We start from the raw sequence: 19,182 nt of genomic DNA on the forward strand, positions 1-19,182 counted from the left end.
CCTGGTATGTATGGTACCCCTCATCCCCAATCCTGGTATGTATGGTACCCCATCCCTCATCTTGGTATGCATGGCACCCCCTCATCCCTATCACGCTGCACACACACAAAAAAAGAAACAGTTATACTCATCTTTCTTCCCTGTGCTCCAGCACTGCGTCACCTTCTGCCGGAGGAGGAGTGTGGTGCCGAAGTACGCGAGTGCCCATACCGCGCTGTCCGGCGCCATTTTGCTGAAGACACACACAAATGTGTCTTCAGTAAAATGGCGCCGGATAGCACGCTATGCGCATGCGCAGATTCCGACGCGACACTCCTGCCCCGGTCTCTGACCAGAACAGAGGCGCCGTGGCAACACTTCTCCCGGTCAGGTAAGTATGTAAGGAACAGAGGCACCGTGGCAACATTCCGGTCAGGTAAGTATGTAAGTTTGGGGCCAGAGATCGTGGTATGCGTTCAGTGCTTACGCATAGCGCGATCTCCGGCGCCATACACTGCTCTTACCTGTAACAGCTCGATGCGATCTTCTGTCTGGAGCCAGACTGCGCAGGTGCGTCGCGCTTACATAGTCTATAAAGGCTTCGGACAGAGGGACGCTTGCAGCGTTATATTGTAGATATTCCATATGTTGGAATCGGAGGTGTATATACCATACACTCACTGTAAGTTCTCCAATAACTGGCCTAGTAGTGGTAACAGCTACAGTCTCCTCTGTTAATTGGTCAATTGCGTAATTGTCCTGGTGATAGGGGGCAGCAGAGGGCTGTTCCTGACAAAAGGATAACAGCGTGGTGGGTTCAGCGCGACCCCCTTCCTTCCCCTGGCTGTGATCTTTGACAGTGAGACAAGTCAGTCACATGAAGCAGGACAAGAACAAGCTGCTGGAGACCTGCCTCAGACTATTCCTCAGAGATGCATTGTGCTTTGACTGCATTTTCAATGTATGTTTTATCAGAAACATCACAGCATTTCAGAATAAAACATACCTGACTGCAATAACTTAGCCAGTATCTGATTCTTGCTGCCTATGGTTAGGGACAGCATGAATCTCATGTCAGGTACCCTCCAATATGCTTCACTGAATGAATACTGATATGGTCCAACCTAAATTAAATAAATTAAATGTGACTAAATCATCAGATGGTTGGATTACACACAACAGTTCTTAATAAACTCAGTTCAGTTATTTATGTACCAAATTGTTACCAATTGTCTGTAAAGTCTGTAAAGATAGGGAAGTATGAATACACAATGGGGAAAAGTTGAGCTGGGAGAGGTATGAATGAATTAGATATAAGGAACTACTAAAAAGGGCAAAAATCCCCACTAGAAAACAACCCCTCACTAATAGGCAGGCCATTAAACTTTACTTTTTAAGGCTATGTGCCCACGATGCAGAAATGAAGCTGAAAATTTCTGCTTCATTTCTGCATCTCCTTGGCCGAAAAAACGCGTGCGGAATTTGACATTGTAGATGGCAATTCCGCATGCATAAACGCACAAATAATGGACATGCTGCGGATTTTTGAGTGCATCAAAAACGCTGCGGAAAAATCCGCAGCATGGGCATTGAAAGTGCGGAATTTCATTGGGGACCATGGGGGACGGATTACCAAGCATTTCACAAGCGTTTACGCTGCAAAAATTCCGCAGCATAAACGCTTGAAAAACGCATCATGGGCACGGATCCATATAGTATTCCTAAAATAGGAAAGTAGTAAAAAGAGGACATTTTTTTTCCAGTGCTCATTAAAAATAATAAAGGGATGCGCCAATGATTATTTTTTTTTTAAGAGGAGTTTGTGATTTAAATTTTCTGTATTTTACAGTTCAGTGTTCACATATTTGGGATTAATTATGGATTCCCATGGTGTCCATAAAAGTCTTAGAAATCTTAGATTTTTTTTTTTTTTTTAAGTTGTCAAAAAAAAAATCAGCTATTAGTATTTTGAGATTCTAGAGTGACTGGTATACTGGTAAGGGTCTATAACACAAGGCAAATCTGATTCTCACTGGAGCTTTGTCTACACCAGGGACGTCAAACTCAAACACACAGAGGGCCAAAATGAAAAATGTAAACAAAGTCGTGGGCCAACCTGTATACAGTATAATGGGCCCCACACAGTCCTCCATACAGAATAATGGGCCCCACATAGTCCTCCAAACAGCATAATGGCCTCACATAGCTTTCCATACAATATAATGGACCCCACGTAGTCCTCCTTATAGTATTATGGGCCCCACATTGCCTTATATACAGAATAATGGCCCCACATAGGGGTGGTGGTTCTGGAGTCGCGGGCCAAATATAATCACCCTGTGGGCAAGATTTGGCCCATGGGCCAGAATTTGACATGTGTGGTCTATACCATGAGCTGACGAGTGTTGACTGTGGAAATGGAAATAAAAAACAAAACAGATAATGGGCAATAGTTACTGTGAAAAATATGAAGACAAAAACAAAAAATTAAAGCGAATTGCAGTTATACTGCTTAGTATTAAACTAACTGTTTAGTATTAAACTAACTATGAATGCGTAAGTAAGAAAATCCCTTTAAAGTGTAAATACAATTTCAGTTGAACTTGCAGCAGCATATCTTCCTCCTCCACTTCCCCTCTCCATACACTCTTAAGTGCAGAAAATGTAATGTTATCCCATGGTAATTGTATAAAATCTGCCAAATTTTAGACATTGAATTGAGAGAAAATGATCGGTCCAGGAGGCAGAAGAATAAAAAAAGGATTTTTGGGGGGCAAAAAATATTACACTTGTATTATTACTTTTAAACTACATGTGTTTTTTTTATAAAGTAATCTCCAACAAATTTATTAAGGGATAACAATGGAAAAAATATTACCTTTCCCATACCCGTTTGAACACAGTCCCAAAAGAACCAGAAAAGTTATAAAATAAGTGAAGTTGAACAAGTATCTTACCTTCCGTTTTGATCTTTAAAGCTGTCCTCACAAGTGAAAATAACGTAGCATTGAATGTAACAGTCCCATCACTATTTAAAGGCATGTTCATACTGACTAACCTCTACAAAAAAAAGCAGAAAATTAAAGATAGTGGTACTTCAAAAATAATTTACTAAAGCGTCAGAAGCAGAACTGTTGCACTGTCCTAATAAGAAGGAAAAGCTGCCTATTGAATATACCACCTGTTGAAGGTATCTACTTGGTAAATCATATAATAATTTTCAACCCATAGAACAGCCTTCAGAAATGACCAGGGCTTCTAGCCAGTGTTCATTAAGGTTAAGTTCCCCCAATAACTTTATGGTGCATTTTTGACGCTGAATAATTTCACTGCACATAAAAATGCTGCATCTTAAAGTTCCAGTTAAGTGGATGGGATTTATAGAAATCTTTTTTTTTCAACTCCTCATAGGCCTGCCTGTCAGTTTCTCTTCTTGGTGTGCTGAGTTTTATGTGTGGATTTTCCCCATAGAGTTGCTTTACACTGTGTTCCAAATTATTATGCAAATAATATTTTCTCAGATTTTCCCAAATTACCTATATGAATTGCAGTCATTGTAATTTTCCAGTCAAATAACTATTAGAGTACAATTGAAAGGTTTTTGTACAAACTGCCTATGATAACCGTATATTTTTAAAAAAATAAAAAACTCAAACTGCACTCAAAATGCATGTTCCAAATTATTATGCACAGCAGAGTGTTCAACCTTTTCATTTTAATAAAGAACAAAAAAATGGTCATTTTTGAAATTATAAGCATTAGCAGGTTATTACAAACTGAAATCAAACAGTTTTCAACTTTATTCTAGGTGATGTTACATTTGCACATAGGACCCCTTGTTCGAAAGGAGCTTCTGAACTCTCTCGTCCATTGAATTTGTCAGGTTTTGGATGGTTTCTGCTTTAATTGTTTTGCATGAGGACAGAATACCCTCCCAGAGCTGTTGCTTAGATGTGAACTGCCTCCTGCCATCATAGACACTCCTTTTGATCATGCTCCAGAGGTTCTCAATGGGGTTGAGGTCAGGGGAGCATGGGTGCCACACCATAAGTTTGTCCCTTTTTATGCCCATATCAGCCAGAGATGCAGATGTGTTATGTGCAGCATGAGACGGTGCATTATCATGCATTATCATAGGCAGTTTGTACAAAAACCTTTCAATTGTACTCTAATAGTTATTTGACTGGAAAATTACAATGACTGCAATTCATATAGGTAATTTGGGAAAATCTGAGAAAATATTATTTGCATAATAATTTGGAACACAGTGTAGATGTGGAAAACTGCAGGTAAAAAACAGTTTGCATTGTGGACAGAAATGCACTAAAATTACATATAAACCACTCGTGATTGTATCAATAAAGGTTTGTCAAAACCAAATGCCAGAAAGTATCAAAAATAAAGCAGCTGTATTTAAAACATGGCATACCAACAAGAGACAAAATCGCAGCGTCAAAAACAAAATTCAAACGTTTAAAAAAAAAGACACAAGTTATCTAATCTATTTTATAGGTGCAGAAAATCTGGAACATAAAAAACTGACAAAATACTCATTGTGTGAATGTAGCTTTACAAAAATCAAATCTCATCTGTCTACACCCTTTTTGAGTTTTTGGTATCTTGTCAGTAAGAAGCATGGCACTTACTGTTTGTGTGAGAAAATGTTGACTTGGCTTTTCAATTTGCATTGGCATGGCTAAATCAAGGTATTAAGATATTAAGGGGATATTTGAGAAATTATAATATTCAAAGGTGCACAGGGGGAATTATTGTCAAAGTACAAAAAGGGTCACTCTTACTTTTTAGAATGCACACATGGGGCCTATTAAACTTTCTAGTAAACACAGTGGGGGGACTATGGGGCACATCAGAGTTGTAATTACTATCTAGAGGCCACGCGCTATTATTCTTTGGTGCACTATTACCATCTTTTTGCCACTTGTATTCAAGGGCAATGTATATATAGCACACTTTTGACAGAATTAGGAAGAGGACTTTGGGTAGATTTGGAAAGGTTATGAAGTGCTGGAAATGTGAAAAGTTAAATGCATATCTGTTGCAAGCTCTGCAGATACAAGTCATGTTTGAAAGAAGTCATCAAGTTGGTCTGAGACACATGGGAAAAAAGGGACAAGAGAACGACTCCAAATTAGAAAGAACATCATCTATAAGTCACTGGATTTATCTGTTACTGTAGTCACTTCTGGTCTGCAGAATTGGGACCTACCACTATTTAGTAGTAATATTGCTTATTTTTATAGTGTTTTGTTTCTTAATTTAGCAACACTTTCATGGTGCAATTCAGTCATTGTAGAAAGGTAGGAGGATAGTGATATTATTGGTTAATATAGTGGGTTTTGTTGCATATAAGCATACTATTTATTTACTATGTTATCAAGATTATATAAAAAGAAGTGCAATTTTAACCAAGATAACAATATTATTATAAAAGAAGTAAATCCTTATGGAAAAAATAATAATTAAAATGTAGGACAAACAGTTAAATGGAATCTGCTACCCCCAGGGACTTTTAAGACCGCTAATATGGGCATACAGTTGATAGAAATGCGAATCTATACTTACCTGTATGGCCCATATTAGCGGTCTGGTTGCTATGTAATAGCAGAAATAATTTAATAAAAAAGCTACGTTTCGCATCCCCAGGACACCAAGAAATGCCCGCCGACTAGCCCTATTTCTATACTCACCCCACCTTCCCTGCACATCACAGGGCCCTATGATGTGCAGTCTACGGCCTGATCCTGTGCCTGCACAGTTTCCCCCTGTATGGACGACGCTCTTCTTCCTGCCGTCTGTGTAGTGTTTTGCAGCAGGAAACTTGTGTGCAGGCGCTGGTGAGTCACTTTTCCTTCCCATCACCTGTGCACAAGTTCCCTGCTGCAAAACACTACACAGACGGCAGGAAGAAGAGCACCGTCCGTACAGAGGAAACAGAGCAGGTGCGGGACCTGGCCGGGAACTGAACGTCACGGGGCCCTGTGACGTGCAGGGAAGGTGGGATGAGTATGGAAATAGGGCTAGTCGGCGGGCATTTCTTGGTGTTCGAGGGACGCGAAGCTTAGCTTTTTTATTAAATTATTTCTGCTATTACACAGCAATCAGACCACTAATATGGGTCATACAGGTAAGTATAGATTCACATTTCTATCACCTGCATGCCCATATTAGCGGTCTGAAAAGTCCCTGGGGGTAGCAGATTCCCTTTAAGCCAAAGTAGTAAAATGGCATCACACACCAGCAAAATATATAACTACCGTAGGGGTGACAACTATGAAAAAACCTCAGTGTACAGAATTGGTAGAACATCAAAAAAATGCCCAGGACACCATATAATAAATCAATCTAATAGATTAGTAATACTCCAGGACACAACAGTAATCATTCCAGACCTCCAGAACGACCCATGTTTGAACCACCGGGGGTGGTGGAAGGTGAGTTTATTGCTTATCCATGCATATTTTTTTCATTTCACTGTCTGAGAACACCTTTAGAAAAAGAAGTGTCTAACTTACCTTGCAAGCCACACGATGAGGGCAGAATTTTCCAAAGCCTAGAGGTGGCTGAATTCTTCTCAGAAGAGTGACAACATCTAAATGTTTGATTCGTCCCCTTAGTGAAGGATTAAAAAGAAAATCACCACTTATGTTGACTCACTGGTTTAAAGCCATTCCCATCAAAGCCATTTTTTACACTTTTGTTCCCCACCTACCTTCTTTCAAAAGCTATATCTTATTTTTCCATCAACCTAACCATATGAGGGTTTGTTTTTTGTGGGACAAGTTGAATTTTTGAACAACACCATTCATTTTACCATACAATATTCAGAAAAACAGAAAAGAAATTCTAAAATGCGATGAAATTGTGAATCCTCCCCCATAATTCAAGCATTGTTTTTTTTTTGTTTTTTGTTTTACAGTATTCATTGTAAGGGAAACATAGCTGATTAAAAAGATTATCCGAGTCCAAATAATTACCAATCTAGTTTTTTTTTTTTTTTTTTTTTTTTACTAAAGTGGTTTTTACATTGATGGAGCTGTGTGGGGGCTTGTTTGTAGCTTGGTGCACTAAAGGTCTTTGTAGTAACCATTTTTTGTTTGACATTAAATATTTTAATTAACTTTGCTTAAATTCTATCCCATTGTGATTTTCTCCTGCCCTTGTGAGTTTTCAGTTGGACAAGTGTTCTCAGCACCAAACTTTAACCCTTCCACCCCGCAGCCTGTTTTCACCTTCCTGGCCAATTTTTGAATTCTGACCACTGTCACTTTATGAGGTAATACCCCTGGAACGCTTCAACGGATTCCCCTGATTCTGACATTGTTTTTTCAAGACATTTTGTACTTCTTGATAGTGGTAAAATTTATTTGATATGACTTATGTTTATTTGTGAAAAATCCGCAATTTGGAGAAAATGTTGTAATTATCAAACTTTTAATTTGTATGCCCTTAAATCAGAGTCATGTCACACAAAATAGTGTTAGAAACAGTTTTAGAAACATATTTTTTTTTGTTAGGAAGTTGTAAGATTTAAAAGTTGACCAGCGATTTCTAATTTTTACAACAAAATTTACAAAACTATTTTTTTAGGGACCACATTACATTTGAAGCGACTTTGAGGGGCATCTATGATAGAAAATACCCCAAAGTGACACAGTTCTAAAAAATACACCCCTCAAAGAGCTCAAAAACACATTGAAGAAGTTTATTAACCCTTCAGGTGCTTCACAGGAATTATTGGAATGTGGAAGGAAAATAGAAACACTTAATTATTTTTCAGAAAAATTTTACTTTAGACCCATTTTTTTTACTTTCACAAGGGTAACAGGAGAAAATGGACACCAAATTTGTTGTGCAATTTCTCCTGAGCATGTCGATACCCCATATGTGGTCTAAAACAACTTTTGAGGCATAGTGCAAAGCTCAGAAGGGAAGAAGCACCATATTGGAGCTCAGATTTTGCTGGACTGGTTTGACAGGGCAATGTCACATTGGTAGAGCCCCTGAGGTCCCAGAACAGCAGAACCCCCTATAAGACACCCCATTTTACCCCCAACTACCCCTCTCAATGAATTCATCTAGGGGTGCAGTGATCATATTGACACCACAAGTGTGTCACAGCATTTTATACTATTTGCATTTTCACACTGGGAAATGGGTAAAAATGGCACCAAAATTTGTCCCACAATTTCTGTTGAATGTAGAAATACCCCATATGTGGCGGTGCAGTACTGCTTAGTCATATGGTGAGACTCTGGAGGGATGGAGTGCTTTTTGCCTCCTGGAGCACAGATTTTCCTAGAATAGTTTGCGGACTCCATATACAAACTGCCATTGTAGTGACCAGCATGTTATGCCCCGTTCGTGCTTCTGGAGACATGCACCCATAAATTAGGTGGGTTCTCATCGCTACAGAAATGCCAAACATGTGGACATTAAATGTAGTTTAGGCAAATGTGGAGCTCAGAAGGGAGTGGGGTATTTGGATTTTGGAGAGCAGAATTAGCTGGATTTCTGTTGAAGGGCAAGGTGCTATTTCGCTTTTCCAGAGCTTTTGTGCTACTAATAACGTGGAAGCCCCTACATTTCATTTAACAGATGATGGACCTGAACTTTCTTTTTTCTGAATGGAGTTGAAAGTTTTATTGGGAACATTTTACATAACGTTTGAGATCGCATTTATCCTGTGTTCTACGCTGAGCACTTATATGGGGACTTTCCATTGAAATCTCAGAGTAACGTGATTCAGTTGAAACCCCTGAGGGATCCTATCACTATAATGAGGCAGCAGTTACTCTTGACTCCATCTGGCCTCTGTTCAACAGTGTCCTTCCTTTCAGAAGTGCATAAAAGTCTGGCCGGCGGCGCTTTTTTGCATGCCTAAAAAGATGGACACCGCCGGATAACAGTTCATGCAACGTCCACAGTGCCTCCATCTGCCTCATTACAGGGATTCATTCACCGAGGGTTCCATCTGAATCACATATTTCAGAAATTTACACTGAAACCCCGGTCTAAGTGATCAGCGTAGAGCACAGGATAAATGTGTGACGAGCCATACTGCAATCTTAGGGAAACAGAATGAACAAATCAACAACAGGTAAAGAATTGGGTTTATTTATTTTTTAGGCTGTTCCTCATGCTCTATAAGTGATTAGACAACTTCATTCTTTGGGTCAGTGCGATTACAGCAGGGGCTAACTGGTCATAGAGGCAGGGGGGCACATGCCTCCCAGGCTGGTCCCCAAGCAGTTGTTCAGGGCCGCACAGCCGTCTGCTGATTTAGAGGCTGCAGCCTACAATGTATCTTAATGCGTACATGTGCCAGCTGGGTGGCTGTAGCACAGAGCAGACACTGCTCACCTCACGCTCACCTTCCTGTGAGCAGTGCAGGAGGTCAGACATCTCTGGATCCTTGTAAATCTGGGAGCCGTGAAGTGATAGAGGCAAGAGATTTACACAGTTTGTACAGACAGGAGGCGGCTGTACCCTGGTAACCCCTCACAAGTCCAGGGCAGCATCCTGAACTTTATGGCCGCTCTGCTGAGGATCAAGGGGATTTTATTATGCAGGTCGGGCTGTCAGTGTGAGGTCATCGGCTCAGATCTGTATGAAGGTACATACAGCCACCGCAGCCCTCAGTATATAGACCCTGCACAGGACTGATCCTGGGCTACAGGACTCATAGATTATATATACACAGCCAGCTATTATAATGTGTCATGTCCTGTAACTGGTGCAGGATCAGTCCAGTGCATAAACCATTATACCATGCAATGTCAGTGCACAGCACGAGATACTGTAACTACAGACATCAGATGTATTCTCCTTGTTATATGTACACACCCATATATATGACTATATATTATAACATCTGATGTCGGTATCACTGTCTATCATATACCAGTCACATATTATCCTGTGTACTGGATGTGTACAAACAACTGATCTAATATACAGGATGATATCTGGCTGGTGTAATATCTGATGTCTGTAGTCATACTGTAGTATATAACTGTCACATCCTATACATGACATTGGATGTCTTTAGTCACAATATATCATACACCAGTCACATATTTTCCTATATACTGGATGCAATATTCTATGTACAGACATCCGATGTGATAAACAGGATAATATGCAGCTGGTGTAATGTCTGATGTCTAATAATAATAATAATCTTTATTTTTATATCATATTCCACAGCGCTTTACATACATTATCATCACTGTCCCCAATGGGGCTCACAATCTAGATTCCCTATCAGTATGCTATCAGTATGTCTTTGGAGTCATACTATAATATATACTGACATATATCCTATATACTGGATGTAATGTACTATATACACAGACATCAGATGTTATATACAGGATAATATGCAGCTGGTGTAATATCTGATGTCTGTCTCACACTTTATCATATTCTAGTCATATATTATCCTGTATACAGTGTGTGGTATACTATGTGTACAGACATCAGGTGCATATACTGTACAAGATAATATGACATATATCCTATACTGTATATACAGACATCATATGTCATACAGGACAGGTTATTCAGTGCTACCGCTTTGCAGAGTCATTCTATGGTCAGATGCAGTAGACCTATACTTACATTTTTATAACTATATGTCCCCAAATTTAAACTTCGCATTTCATTAAAAGGAGTTGTCTAACACTTTTACATTGATGCCCTATCCAATTGAATGCGAGGCGGATGTGCAGTTACAAGCGGCGGCCACTACAGACTGACGGCCAAGCACTGCAGGTAAGAACTTCTGGCTGGTGACCGCCGCCATCGACACCGATAACAGCTGATCGGCGGTGGTGCCACGTTCGGGACCCCGACCAATCATACATTGATGCCCTATCTTATGGATAGGGCATCAATGAAAAAATAGTGGACAACTTCTTTATTGCATAGGAAAGAAAAATTCTGAGACGATTAAGTCAGTTAATGAAAAGTTTTAAATTATCATAGAACTCTTCTTAAATTGTCAATTAATAGTCTCAGATTTTTTCTTTCCTATGCTTTCATTTCACCACCTTTACATGTACATGTATTATTTTTAATACATTTTAGAAGTGTAGAAAAGCACAGCATACCATGCTTTACTACACTTAAAAAAAAACATATACACTGCTAAAGGAAATTTGCCACCCCCAAAAACAATTTAAGCTCCTTTACATTCCTACAGGGTACATAGCCCCTATAAAGCCTGCTATACAGATTTCACTTTTTTAGTTTTTTCAGAAAAAAATAAATGTAAATGAGAGCTCCTCGGTGCACCCTTAGCATGGCCAATCGCTCAGTGCACTATTGACCCCCTCAATTACGTTGCTGCGCACCTCTTCTTGACTTGATTGACAAAGCTCACTTGCCCAGAGCGAGTGCTGTCTGAATTTAATTTCTGGCCCTGTGCACACAGGGTCAGTGCATGTGCACGCTCATCCCTCTCTCCTCTCTTCATCAACCACCCGCAACTATGTGATTCTTGAGTGCAATGAATGGAAACTGAAAGAGGGGGATGAAAGCACACCCGCACTGACATGGTGTGCGCACAAGCTGGGGTCCTGCAGTGTCAATGCAGACATGGAGGGAAGAGGATTCAACTCAAGCAGCGCTCACTCTGGGCAGACTTGTGCTGTCAATCAATCTAAGGGGCGGTATTAGACATGCTGATCGAGAGGGCGGAATGGTGTGTGAACCCTTGGCCACGCCAACAATACACTGAGGAGGTATGAGACATAGTGATCGAGAGGGCGGAACGGTGTGTGAGCCCTTGGCCATGCCAACAGTACACTGAGGAGGTATGAGACATGCTGATCGAGGGGGCGGAATGTTGTGTGAGCCCTTGGCACGCCACAGTACACTGAGGAGGTATGAGACATACTGATGGAGAGGGCGGAGCGATGTGTGAGCCCTTGGCCACGCCAACAGTACACTGAGGAAGTATGAGACATACTGATCGAGAGGGCGGAACAGTGTGTGAGCCCTTGGCCACGCCAACAGTACACTGAGGAGGTATGAGACATACTGATCGAGGGGGCGGAACGGTGTGTGAGCCCTTGGCCACGCTAACGGTACACTGAGAAGGCCTCATTTGCATATGAAATAGAAAAAGAAGTGAAATATACACTTCAGGGACTATGTCCTTCTATGACTGTTTAAATAGTTTAAGTTTGAGTTTTGAGGATGACAGGTCTTCTTTAGTTAAAGTCCATTTACAATGGCCAAATATGAATGAGGGTTCCTAGGAACAAAGGGAACCTGTCACCAGTTTTATACCTTATAAACCCTACCCATCACCTATGAATGCATGTAAGCAGGTTTACTACAGCCCCTTTGTACCCTCCTAGGTGCCTCTACATACCTACAGAAAAGTGTTTTTATTCATGTCACACGCTGTTGGGCTATGTTCACACTAAGTGTTTTTTCAGTGTTTTTTTTCTGCAGCACAAACCTAATCTCTTGCCAGGAAGGATTGTTCAGGATTTTGCTTGTTTTAACACTAAATGACAAGTACAGTAACCACCACTGTCACTATACTTATGTGACTGACATGTTTCTATCTATCTAATCTATGTGTGATGCTCTATTCTTTCTTTTCTAAATTGTCGGGTACCGGTGTATGCCGCTGATGAATTGCCGGCCGGCTTTTTTAAAGAGATGGGTGCATGAAAATCGGAGGGCACTAGTGTGTTCCAAGTGCCCTGCTATGTTTTTCATGCACCCTCCTATATACCCTGCCTGCCTGTCTGCCTATATATTCTGCCTGCCTGACATTTAATTGAGCACTGTTCCCATCGATTTGCGCAATTTTTGACCTTTTGCAGACCGCCGGGGAGGACCGCCAGAAAAATGCTCGAGTTTCACATAGATTTACATTGGGCTCGTTGCTTGGGTCGAGCACCCAAGTATTCCAATGTGCTCGACCCAGGCTTCGAGCACCCGAGCATTTTAGTGCTCGCTCATCACTACTCCTTATGCATGTGCATAAAGTTTAGTGAAAAAAAAAATCTCATTCTATTTCATCAGGTTTTGGCACAAAAAAAATGCACAACCTGATACCTGCATTTTTGGTGTATTTTTTTCAGTATTTTTTAATCACCCATTACTTCCAATGGGTGAAAAATGCAAAATGCTGAAAAACCGCTGAAAGAAGTGACATGCTCTATTGTGCAAAAAAACATGAAAATCACAAAATACTGATGACACAAAAACCAAGGTGTGTGCATGAGATTTCTGGAATCTCGTAGACTTTGCTGATACTGTAAAACACAGCACAAAATGTACATAAAAAAGCATAAAAAAACGCAATGTGCGAACATAGCTTTACAGACAGCAAACTATCTATAATTGCATTGGTGTGTGCCATCTCAATAACACACCAGTTTTAATTTTTTAAAGCCTTGTTACCTCTAATTTATGAAGCAGCCAGAGGTAAATATGATACTGATGAGTCGCGACTCATGTGCCACCATTGTGTGCTTGCCTCCCAGGCTAAAATTTACTAGCCAGCCCCTGTTGGGGGCTGCTATGTTATTGGCTATACGTGTGGGTAGATGCCTTCAGGATACGAGGGTGAGACCACCTTCTCATGAGCCCGCTTTTTGGGGCAATGCCCCTTTGCCAGGGGCGGTTTGGGGTTGAACCAGTACTTGTGGAGTTAGAGGAACCCAGGCAGTTATGAGGTGCTTCTGCATCATATGTTTCCCCTGAGATCCACAAGAAAAAGGGCGTGTGTTTTTTGTGGAAAAAAGGGACATATTATTGGGGCCTGTCCCACGATTCCTAAGCAAAGAGAAACTTGATTTATGTTTGGGAGTGTGGAGTTGGATAATCAAGGGATGTGTTTGTCTTCAACCTGCAGTTATCGGTTTATCCTGTCAGAAGAGGTGGTGCTAGAAAGCAGGACTAAGAAAATTTCTGTGTTTGTAGACAGTGGAGCTGGAGTCAGCATGGTTGATGCTGAGCTTGTGAGAAATCATGGGCTTGCTTGCTGCACTTTAGCTAAGTTCATTCCTATTTATGCCATCGACTCAACACCATTTGCACAGAAAGCTTTGACTCAGAAGATTGTACACACTATAAGACTGAGGGTGGGGTCTTTTCATTATGAGGTAATTCCTTTTTATTTCCTGGACAGAGATGAGCGAATTTGTTCAGTGAACAATTACCAGTTTCAAATTCGGCACGAATATGGCACATTCGGATTCGTGTTCAGGTTACCGAGCTTTTTGCGAAAAAATAGTCAAAAGTCGGCTCTAGTGTTGAGCGAACATGCTCGACACTGCTCGGTACTCGCCCGAGCATCACGCTACTCGGGAAGTTCGGCGAGCACCGAGCATTTCCGGGTTACTCGGGCAGGAGCTCGGGTCTCCGCCCTGCATGTTTGGCGCTCTTTACAGAGCCAATGAACATGCAGGGATTGCCAGCCAGTCACTGTAATGCCGCAGCCATGTTGGTTGTGGGCATTACATTGATTGGCTGGACGCACAGGTTCACCTCGAGTATTTAAAACCGGGCGCCGCCATCTTGGACACAGACAGCTGGGATCAGACAGTGTAGGAACAGCGCTGCTGATTTAGGGAGAGATATATAGTGCAAAATAGTTAGTGTAGGGTCTGTAAAGGCTGCCAGATCAAACAAACAGTCCTTCTCACGACTAATATCCATCCCAGATATCAGGCAGGCAGGCAGGCTGTATAGGAGACGCAGTGGTTATACCAGCAAATGCATTACAGTCCTGTGTGCTCCTGTTGCTGAAATTGCTGGACTTAGCTTCAGGTCTCGGGGGCCAGGAAAAATCCTTTTTTTTTCATCTAAATCCTCTTTTTTTTTTCCTCCTTCACACTGTACAAATACCCGTCTTATTAACCTTTTGGTGTGTCCCCCCCCAAAAAAAGGAAAAAAAAAGTGTCTGTGACAGTTCAGACACAAATATATCTGTTGAAAATAGTCTGGTGTAGGCCAGAGAAACAGAACTGTGGTTTTGCTGTTCCACGGTAAAAAATCTCTATTATCCTGCTTTTGGCATTTTTTGCCGAAAAAAAAAACTAATAGTGTCTCCCTGATTTTTCAGACACAAATATATCTGTTGAAAATAGGCTGGTGTAGGCCAGAGAGACAAAAGTGTGGTTTTTCTGTTCCACGGTAAAAAATCTCTATTATCCTGCTTTTGGCAATTTTTGCCTTAAAAAAAAACCTAATATTGTCTCCCTGATTTCTCAGACACAAATATATTTGTTGAAAATAGTCTGGTGTAGGCCAGAGAAACAGAACTATGGTTTTGCTGTTCCATGGTAAAAAATCTCTATTATCCTGCTTTTGGCATTTTTTGCCGTAAAAAAAAACTAATAGTGTCTCCCTGATTTTTCAGACACAAATATATCTGTTGAAAATAGTCTGGTGTAGGCCCGAGAAATAGAAGTGTGGTTTTGCAGTTCCACCGGTAAAGTCTCTGTATTGTCCTGCTTTTGGCATTTTTTGCCGTAAAGAAAAACTAATAGTGTCTCCCTGATTTTTCAGACACAAATATATGTGTTGAAAATAGTCTGGTGTAGGCCCGAGAAATAGAAGTGTGGTTTTGCAGTTCCACAGGTCAAATCTCTGTATTATCCTGCTTTTGGCAGTTTTTGCCGTAAAGAAAAACTAATAGTGTCTCCTGATTGTTCAGACACAAATATATCTGTTGAAAATAGTCTGGTGTAGGCCCGAGAAATAGAAGTGTGATTTTGCAGTTCCACGGGTCAAATCTCAGTATTATCTTGCCTTTGGCATTTTTTGCCGTTAAGAAAAACAGTAATAGTGTCTCCTGATTGTTCAGACACAAATATATCTGTTGAAAATAGTCTGGTGTAGACCCGAGAAATAGAAGTGTGGTTTTGCAGTTCCACGGGTCAAATCTCTGTATTATCCTGCTTTTGCCATTTTTTGCCGTAATGAAAAACTAATAGTGTCTCCCTGATTTTTCAGACACAAATATATCTGTTGAAAATAGTCTGGTGTAGGCCCGAGAAATAGAAGTGTGGTTTTGCAGTTCCACGGGTCAAACCTCTGTATTATTCTGCTTTTGGCATTTTTTGCCGTAAAGAAAAACTAATAGTGTCTCAGTGATTTTTCAGACACAAATATATCTGTTGAAAATAGTCTGGTGTAGGCCCGAGAAATAGAAGTGTGGTTTTGCAGTTCCACAGGTCAAATCTCTGTATTATCCTGCTTTTGGCATTTTTTGCCGTAAAGAAAAACAGTAATAGTGTCTCCTGATTGTTCAGACACAAATATATCTGTTGAAAATAGTCTGGTGTAGGCCCGAGAAATAGAAGTGTGGTTTTGCAGTTCCACGGGTCAAATCTCTGTATTATCCACTTTTGGGCCATTTGTATCTAAAAAAAAACAGTTTGAGTGTGTCGCTCACTGTTCAGCCGCAAATATATCTATTTAAAATTGTCTGGTATACCCCAGTAAACAATAACTGTGGTTTTGCCATTCCACGGTAAAAAATCTCTATTATTTAGCTTTTGGTATTTTTTCCGTAAAGAAAAACAGTAATAGTTTCTCCCCGATTGTTCAGATTGTTTAAAAGAGTCAGGTGTAGGCCAGAGAAATAGAACTGTGGTTTTCCTCTTCCACGGTTCTAATCTACTTTTTATTACTCTTTTTCCATTGATAGTGCGAGTGTAAGCTATTTTACTTCCTTTACAATGGGCAAGGCGCGAGGCAAGGGACGTGGAACTGGACATTCTGGTGATGGTGCGTGCAGAGGACGGGGCCGTGGCCAAGGTGAAAATGTGCCACAACCAAAAACAGCCACATCTTCTCGCTCCCACTTCTTGACCAAATTACTAGGGAAGCACAGAACAACACCAGTATTGCGAACTGATCAGTGTGAACAGGTTATTAATTGGATAGCAGATAATACTTCCAGTTACCTGGGCACCACCACCTCCGGTCTGTCTTCCACACGGTCAACTCTTAGTAGCCGTGAGTCTCGACCGCATACTCCTCCTCACCCTGATGCTCCTTCCTCCCACCATGCCGAGTGTCGTCAGACAGCAACTGATCCCACACTTGGACACTCTGAAAAGCTGTTCATTGGTCCATTTCCAGATTTGTGCCCCTCGCCTGCTCCGCTTGAAGTGGTGGAAGAGCAGATCCCATGTAGCGATGCCCAAATATTTGAACAGCCACGGCCACAGGAAGCCGACGCTGGCAATTTGTCACAAGAGGTGGACGATGACGAGACACAATTGCCAGGAAGTGAGGAGGAGGATCGTGGTGCGCAAGTGGAAGAGGAGGAGGTGGTGGATGATCTAGTAACTGACCCAACATGGCAGGAGGACATGCAGAGCGAGGCCAGCAGCACACAGGGTGAGGGAGGCAGAGTACCCCAACAGGCAGGAAGAAGCAGTGTGGTGGCCCCACACAGAAGGCAGGCAACAGTTCCCCGTAACACCAACATGAGGGACGTTGCCAGTACAACCTGTAGGTCTTCCAGAGTCTGGAATTTTTTTTAAAGACTCTGCTGATAACCCCAAAAAGGCCATTTGTACCACCTGCCATGCCAGCATCAGCAGGGGTGACAAAACTACCAGCCTGACCACCACCAGCATGATCAGGCACAAGGCAGCAAAGCACCCGACTTTGTGGGGTGAACCCCAGGGTCCACGACCAATGTCAGCGGGTGTCACCACTGCTTCTTCCACTGTTGTGCGTGCAATAGAACCCCCTGTTGTGTGTGCAAGGCAATCCCCTGTCCATACTGCATGCAAAGATGCCCCTTCCTCTCAGTCTTCACTTGTTAAGGCAGTTTCTCGAGAAACAGCATCAACGTCCATATCCACGTCCCACCGCAGCGTTCAATTGTCCATGTCCCAGACCTTTGTACGAAAGCGGAAATTCGCAGCCAACGCCCCACAGGCCAAAGTCCTAAATTCGCACATTTCACGACTGCTTGCGTTGGGAATGCTGCCTTTTAGGCTGGTGGAGACAGAATCCTTCCGCAACCTTATGGCGGTGGCCATCCCTCGGTACTCGGTCCCCAGCCAACACTATTTTGCCCGGTGTGCCATCCCCGCACTTCACAAGCACGTGTCCCAAAACATCTGCCGTGCCCTCAACAACACAGTTACTGGGAGAGTCCACCTGACAATGGACACGTGGACAAGTGCTTGTGGCCAGGGACGATACATCTCCCTGACGGCACACTGGGTAAACACAGTGGAAGCCGGGACCCAGTCGGACCTTGGGATGGAACACATCCTCCCCACACTGAGGATTGCGGGCCCTATGTCAGTCAGAGTTGCCCCCACAGTGTACAGCTCCTGTGCATCATCCTCCTCCTCCTCCTCATGTTCAGCCTCCATCTCAGATATCACCACACCAGTTACAAGCTGGAAGCACTGCAGTACTGCCTCCGCCAAGCGGCAACAGGCTGTGCTGAAACTCATAAGCTTAGGTGAGAAACCTCACACTGCTTGTGAGTTGTGGCAGCTGTGAAAGAGCAGGCAGATCTGTGGCTGACACCGCTGAACCTACATCCAGGCATGGTCGTGTGTGACAATGGCCGTAACATGGTGGCGGCTCTGAGGCGAGGCGAGATCACACACGTACTATGCCTGGCTCATGTGCTTAACCTCGTGGTTCAGTGGTTTCTTAAATCGTACCCCGAGTTACCAGATCTGCTTGTCAAAGTACGCTGCCTTTCAACTCATTTTCGCAAGTCGGCTACAGCTTCCGCCACCCTTGCTGTGTTGCAGCAGCGTTTGCAGCTTCCATCACACCGACTAGTGTGTGATGTCCCCACACGTTGGATCTCTACCCTCCACATGTTGCAAAGGATTTGTGAGCAGAAGAGAGCAGTTGTGGAGTACCAGCTGCAACAAGGCCGTCGATATTCAGGTCAGACTCCACACATAAGACCTCAGGAGTGGACCTGGATGTCTGACATATGTACCATCTTGACAAACTTTGAGGAATCCACCATGATGGTGAGTGGCGATGACGCCATCATTAGCGTCAGCATTCCACTTGTCTGTCTTTTGCAACACTCTCTGCAGAGAATTAAAGAGGAGGCATTGCAGCCAGAGTATGATGAGATGGATCAAGAAGCCGTAGCGGTCGATTACACACAGCCCAGCCTCATCTCATCCCAACGTGCATTGGGGGACAAAG

The 19,182-nt window shown here is 42.2% G+C and overlaps 1 protein-coding gene across 1 annotated transcript in view; it reads right to left on the reverse strand.

Moving 5' to 3' along the window:
• Nucleotides 1-19,182, reverse strand: part of CACNA1S (calcium voltage-gated channel subunit alpha1 S) — a 1,485,309-nt gene that overhangs the window by 229,492 nt on the left and 1,236,635 nt on the right. The window contains exons 35-36 of the mRNA XM_073685020.1: nucleotides 6,513-6,609; nucleotides 2,937-3,039 (exon numbers count right to left, since the gene is read on the reverse strand). Coding sequence (XP_073541121.1) covers nucleotides 2,937-3,039; nucleotides 6,513-6,609 — 200 coding nt within the window. The remainder of the gene's footprint in view (nucleotides 1-2,936; nucleotides 3,040-6,512; nucleotides 6,610-19,182) is intronic.

This window comes from Phyllobates terribilis, unplaced genomic scaffold (assembly GCF_046119375.1).
Source record: "Phyllobates terribilis strain yellow unplaced genomic scaffold, ASM4611937v1 Scaffold_1__5_contigs__length_1240528914, whole genome shotgun sequence".
Classification (NCBI taxonomy): Eukaryota; Metazoa; Chordata; class Amphibia; order Anura; family Dendrobatidae; genus Phyllobates; species Phyllobates terribilis.